Genomic DNA, 6,988 nt, shown 5'->3' on the forward strand with positions numbered 1-6,988 from the left:
GAACATGTTAAAAGTGAAAGTACCCAGATATTAACAGTAAATGAATAAGTGGATTAATAATACATTTTTACAGCTTGTCCCTTATAATTTTGACAAAATTATAGAATGATAAATGACACAATATGTTACTGCATACGTCAGTATACTAATTAGGATCCTTTTTTTTGCTTACTTACTAATAAAAGACAAGTTGTCTCGTACGTTCACTATTTTATTTAAGGACTAAATTTGCAATAAGAATAATATTTTTTGATAAAATAAAGCCAACAATGCCATTTTTTGTGGTCCCCTTTATTTAGAAAATTATCGAAATACATTTTGGCACCGGTACCAAAATATTGGTATCGGGACAACACTAATAGAAACAGCTGTCCAACTCATCAACTCTACTGTGACTTCTATTTATAAAAATCAATTATATATATTTTTTGTACATTTCCAACTGTTTACAGGAGCGAGGTCAAAGATGCTTTTATCCCCCACGAAACAAGCTGAGTTGAGGGTGAGCGGGGTGTGACGGGGATGAAGACGGGGGGGTCAACCGACAAATATTTTCATTATCTCACATTCTTGGCTTGCAGGGACTGTTGGAACATCGCCGCTGGCCTCTGCTTTGAATTATCCGCTGGGCGCCAGCAGCAACAACACAGGCAGAAGATGAAGTGTGTGGTCAGTGGCATTGATGACATTCATTATACTTTTTGTTTGACTGAAACACTGTCAGCAGAGCCCAAAATGTGCTGTGAATGATATCAAACGTGCGATAGTTGGCAGCCTGCAGTCAAAACATTGAAGTCAATGTTAGACTTAGACTTAGACAAACTTTAATGATCCACAAGGGAAATTGTTCCACACAGTAGCTCAGTTACAATGATGGAAAGTGTAAGGATGGAAAGGACAATGCAGGTATAAATAGACTAAATATAGCGATATAAAATATAACATATATATGTAATATTTACATAAATATTAAATATATTGCCTCAGCCAGGAGGTTGCTGTTTGTCAGTTAGTTACTTAGTTAGCAACATAGCTCAAAAAGTTAAGGCTGGTTTTGCATGAAACATTCAGGAAATGTTCAAAATGGGATAAGAAACAAGTACACTATTTTACAGACTATAAGCCGCACTCACTACATTTTTTTATATATCATATATTAGCTGCACCAGACTATAAACCTCAAATATATATTGGTATGTTGTGCAATGAAATATATATATTTTTTGAGTTCAGTTTGAGTTTATTTGGAACATGCATGCATAAAAGTAAGTCACAATTCAGTCACATGAACATTTTTGACACATTGCTTCATTCACAAGTTTAGTTACTTTTTAACGCTGTATTCCAGTTAATGATGCACTATCTCAAATATCTTAAGTATCAATATTTTGATTTGAGAATCAATATTAGAGCAGAAAGATGGTATCGATATTTCAGTATCGATATTTCAGTATCGATATTTCAGTATCGATATTTCAGTATTGATCTGCACATCGCCAATGTGCAATACTCACAAAGCAGCTGGCAGACTTTTGAAAGTAAAATTAAATAATTGCAAACAAAGTAAAATAGCTTCCTGGTGATGATAGACAGATGGATGTCATTTTTCAGTTTTCAGGTTTAGGCAACTTTAATGGTTTTATTACTTACAGTACAGGCCAAAAGTTTGGACACACCTTCTCATTCAATTCGTTTTCTTTATTTTCATGACTATTTACATTGCAGATTGTCACAGAAGGGATCAAAACCATGAATGAACACATGTGGAGTTGTGTACTTAACAAAAAAAGGTGAAATAACTGAAAACATGTTTTATATTCTAGTTTCTTCAAAATAGCCACCCTTTGCTCTGATTACTACTTTGCACACTCTTGGCATTCTCTCGATGAGCTTCAAGCACACCAGTGAAGTGAAAACCATTTCAGGTGACTACCTCTAGAAGCTCATCGAGAGAATGCCAAGAGTGTGCAAAAAAGTAATCAGAGCTAAGGGTGGCTATTTTGAAAAAACTAGAATATAAAACATGTTCTCAGTTATTTCACCTTTTTTTGTTAAGTACATAACTCCACATGTGTTCATTCATAGTTTGATGCCTGCAGTGACAATCTACAATGTTTTGCACACTCTTGGCATTCTCTCGATGAGCTTCAAGAGGTAGTCACCTGAAAGGGTTTTCACTTCACAGGTGTCATAGTTTTGATGCCTTCAGTGTTCTACAATGTAAATAGTCATGACAATAAAGAAAACGCATTGAAATGAGAAGGTGTGTCCAAACGTTTGGCCTGTACTGTATATTTAAACAAGTATACTCATACTATAGTATCTTTATAGTATTCATTTTTATAGTTGTATTATTGTGTTAAAAACTGGACCTTACAGTGTCTGTCAGGAGAAAATGTGGCCTTTGGACCAAAAGTAATGGAGGACTCCTACTTTAGATGGTTTCTTCCTACTTTTGCAGGCCAATAAGTGAAAAAACAAGGGAAGTGTCATTATGAGTTTATTATTTAATGTTCAACAGGCATGTATTTACATATTGCCAAATGATTAGTGGTGGTAGAGATGATCCAGGTCTTCCTCTGGTTGGTTGTAATTGTTGTTCTCAGACGGCCAATCAACGACAGCAGCTTTGTTGTCGTCTTGGTACCGCTCTGGTTCTACGTGACGTCCGACACGTGCAAGCGCCTCGCTCTCCTCTGGTAGAGGTTGAGGAAAGCGGACTCTGTGTGTATCTTCCCCTGTGAGCGGGGCCATGTATCGATGCAGCTCTTCTACGGCTTTGTGGTACATCACATCCGAGTCCTGCTCAGGCTCTTCCTTGTTGGTATTGTCCTGGGCATGCTGAAGGTTCTGCAGGTTAGAGGGATGGTGCACGTCATCCCGATCTTCTTCAGCCACCATGGCCTGATTTCCGTTACCAGTGGCGACTATACTCTCCCAAATCTTCATGCTTGGATCGATGTCAATGTCTGTTTGATCCATGTCCTCTGGGGGCTCCACTTCCACACTTAAAGGCCTCTTTCCCGACCTGAAATAAACAACACAAACGTCACTATTTCCTCACCCTGTGGACAAATTATTGCAAATAACATTATATTTTGATTAATCACGAATACTCACAATAAATTACTTGCATGCACAATATTTTGACACAAATACAATTGTTGTGTATTTTTTCGAATGTATTTTTTTTCAATTGTATTGTATTTCATTTGTGTCCGCGGTTAAAGTAAAGGAGCATGCGCGGGCAAAATAAATTGTGCGTTTAATCAGCATTTATACATGATTAATGTGATCATTTTTGCGTGATTAATCAAATTAGTTAAAGCAGGGGTGTCAAACTAATTTTAGATCGGGGGCCACATGGAGGAAAATCTACTCCCAAGTGGGCCGGACTGGTAAAATCACGGCGCGATAACTTAAAAATTCAGACAACTTCAGATTGTTTTCTTTGTTTAAAAATCTAACAAGCACATTCTGAAAATGTACAAATCATAATGTTGTTGGAGTTTTTTTACACTTACATGTTGCGGTTAATAGTATTCTATCTTTATTTGTCGTTATTTATACTTTCTGAATAAATTATGTGATAATGTTCATCTCACTCATTGGTATTAATTTTCAATCTATCAAGATAAAAAAAAAGTATATCAAAATCAAATTACAGGATGTTATTTATGTAGTTTGCTCATTTTCCTCGACTGGTGCACTAACATTAATGTGGTTTCTTTTTTTTGTACATATGTAGCATCATCTACAAAGATACAAATAATTGCTAATGCGACATCTATTGGACACATTTAGAACAGCGGTTTCTTTCATTGAAAATTTTCGGCTCATTTTTGTACTTAGCAAACTCATCCCACGGGCCGGATAAAACCTGTACACGGGCCTGATCCGGCCCACGGGCCGTACGTTTGACACACCTGAGTTAAAGTGTTAACTTTGACAGTCCTAGAAAGAAACAGTCCCAAACAATGAAACACTTCACAATGTAATATCAAGTTGCAGTTGATTTGACTGTAAAGCCCTTGTGGTGAGCGGGCATCTAGTGAAGAGTCACCTACCGTATTTTTCGGACTATAAGGTGCACTAAAACCCTTTCATTTTTTCAAAAATTGACAGTGCGCCTTATATTCTGGTGCCCCTAATGTATGGAATAATTCTGGTTGTGCTTACCAACCTCGAAGCGCTTTTATTTGGTACATGGTGTAATGATAAGTGTGACCAATAGATGGCAGTCACACATAGGAGATACGTGTAGACTGCGATAAGACGCCAGTAAACAACACCAAAACTTTAAATGTTCCATTGAAAATAAAGAACATTACACACGGCACCCATAAAACTGTTTTAGTACGACTTTGAAGCCGCACCGCTTGATGGATTGTCGGCCCATTACGGCTACCGTAGTCAGATATACTAGTATTACTATGGTGTGTGTATAAGGGGCGACAAAATGGCACCCATTAGCAGATATATTATCTGGCGTTTCGTTTCACAATATTATGCAAAACCAACTTTTCTTTTAAATTTAGAAAGAAGAAAAAAAAAGACCCCTTTAATGCGCCTTTTGTATGAAAAAAGACCTGAATAGACCCGCTCATCGGCGGGTAGGGTCCAGAAAATATGGCAATTAAATATTCAAACACAGTGTTACTGTTCAAACTGTGTGTAATGTTAAAGTGGCCAAAAATATGAAATATACTCGTTAAATAAAATCTCTGCCATGTTTTAATGAATATACAGGCCTACTACGCTACTGTATTATAATGTTAGTTATTAAGGTGGTACCGTATTTTCCGCACTATAAGGCGCACCGGATTATAAGGCGCACCTTTAATGAATGGCCTATTTTAAAATGTTGTTCATATATAAGGCGCACCGCATTATAAGGCGCATAGAATAGACGCTACAGTAGAGGCTGGGATTAAGTTATGCATCCCGTAGTTGCGAGACCTGTTGTGGCTCAATATTGGTCCATATATAAGGCGCACCGGATTATAAGGCGCACTGTCAGCTTTTGAGAAAATTTGAGGTTTTTAGGTGCGCCTTATAGTGCGGAAAATACGGTACTTGGTGAGCCAAGTGTTTTCTGAGGTGGTACTCGGTGAAACAAGTTTGAGAACCACTGCTGTAAAGTATACACGGCTACACCAATTTAGGGGATGGTGTGCACATCTTTACAGTATATTAAATGTACGAACAAAGCAACGTACAGGCGTGAAAATAAATCAGGGTTTACATTAAAGTGTTGACTTTGACAGCACCAAGCAGAAATGTTTGTTTGGTTACTACTCCTGCAAAAATGGCAGTCAAAGAGTGCTTTTATAACTCATGAGTTTATAAAGTAGGTCCGTCAAAAATAATGAGAAAATACATGTGATTAATCACAAAAAAAACTATCGCATTATCACATTAATCATGTATATACGCAGATTAGTCACGCAAATTATGTTGACTGTACATACTCCTTTAATTTAACCGCGGATAAGTTACCTTGAAGTGCATACGTCAGTGCAAAGATGAGTGAGGAGACTCTGACTGGTGGAAAATTTCACTTCAAAATACACCCTGACTGGACTTTAGATAAAACTGTTGGCAAGTTTTGAACAAATACATTACGTGTGTTCAAGTAAAATATAAGAAAACATTTTCCTGTATAGGTTTCAGATAATAAAATTGCATTTGTGTGAAAATATTATTTAAATTAATAACCTGTATTTAATCACGATTAATCCAAATTCAAAAGTGTGATTAATTTTCAAATATGTATCATTTGACAACACTTGTTTAAAGACATAACTTACATGACTGTGTCCTGGAAGGCTTTATCGGCAGGTTTATTCTAAGAAACAAACAAAAAAAAATCGTACATTATTGACTATAGCTTCCAACTGCCATTACATTATTATGCGTAGAGTTGACGCTGCATTATGCTATAAGTACAGTACATACCCATGAATTATATGGTTTAGCTGCAATGCCAAATATCAAGCAGACCAAAAGAGTAATCCTACAACGGAAAAAAGACTCAGGATCAATGTGGTGCTTTCGAGTTAGAACACTTGAACTTCCATGAAAAATACAAGGTTATTATCTTACCTGAACATGGTGCTTCTGTTATTTGTCTCTTGCAAAATGTGAGGGAGAAAATATCCCTTCAGTTCAGCTACAGTGGAAATGATGGTCCAAAGTTCCAACAATAAAGTTACACTCATTTGACCTTTGCATCGTGTCAATATGGCAACATCGAATCGTTATCGAGTTTCTGGTATAATGCTTGATTTAATGCCTAGGTTTATATACCTTAGCTCACTTCATATACGCTGTATTGTTCTGTATATATATATACAGTACAGGCCGAAAGTTTGGACACACCTTCTCCTCATTCAATGCGTTTTCTTTACTTTCATGACTATTTACATTGTAGATTGTCACTGAAGGCATCAAAACTATGAATGAATACATGTGGAGTTATGTACTTTTTTGCACACTCTTGGCATTCTCTCGATGAGCATCAAGAGGTAGTCACCTGAAATGGTTTTCACTTCACAGGTGCGCTTGAAGCTCATCGAGAGAATTCCCAGAGTGTGCAAAACAGTAATCAGAGCAAAGGGTGGCTATTTTGAAGAAACTAGAATACAAAACATGTTTTCAGTTATTTCACCTTTTTTTGTTAAGTACATAACTCCACATGTGTTCATTCATAATTTTGATGCCTTCAGTGACAATCTACAATGTAAATAGTCATGAAAATAAAGAAAACGCATTGAATGAGGAGAAGGTGTGTCCAAACTTTTGGCCTGTACTGTATGTATATATCTAAACACATATACATACAGTAAAGTGGTACCTTAAGAGTATTTTGAGATACGAGCTGTTTGTTATGCTTTAAATTGTGAGCATTAATTTGAGTTACGCAAGTGGGCGTACTGATTGTCAGAATGAACCCCGTACGATACCACCCAAAACATCTGGTCTTACG

The 6,988-nt window shown here is 36.7% G+C and overlaps 1 protein-coding gene across 1 annotated transcript; it reads right to left on the reverse strand.

Moving 5' to 3' along the window:
* Positions 1-2,488: 2,488 nt before the first annotated feature.
* Positions 2,489-6,205, reverse strand: si:ch211-217g15.3 (uncharacterized protein LOC368914 homolog). Its single transcript, XM_062057632.1, has 4 exons — positions 6,106-6,205; positions 5,959-6,016; positions 5,811-5,848; positions 2,489-3,028 (listed from the first exon to the last, which is right to left on the reverse strand). Exons 1-4 carry the CDS (start codon positions 6,111-6,113, stop codon positions 2,548-2,550), a joined length of 585 nt encoding a protein of 194 aa, XP_061913616.1. The 5' UTR covers positions 6,114-6,205; the 3' UTR covers positions 2,489-2,547.
* Between the last annotated feature and the right edge of the window lie 783 nt (positions 6,206-6,988).

The sequence above is a fragment of the Entelurus aequoreus genome, linkage group LG09 (genome assembly GCF_033978785.1).
Source record: "Entelurus aequoreus isolate RoL-2023_Sb linkage group LG09, RoL_Eaeq_v1.1, whole genome shotgun sequence".
Lineage (NCBI taxonomy): Eukaryota > Metazoa > Chordata > Actinopteri > Syngnathiformes > Syngnathidae > Entelurus > Entelurus aequoreus.

Coding starts and splice junctions, on each gene's coding strand:
- si:ch211-217g15.3 (XM_062057632.1), bottom strand. Junction 5,849..5,958: donor CTAAACCATATAATTCATGG/GTATGTACTGTA, acceptor TTTGTTTCTTAG/AATAAACCTGCCGATAAAGC. Junction 3,029..5,810: donor GCCTTCCAGGACACAGTCAT/GTAAGTTATGTC, acceptor TGTTTATTTCAG/GTCGGGAAAGAGGCCTTTAA.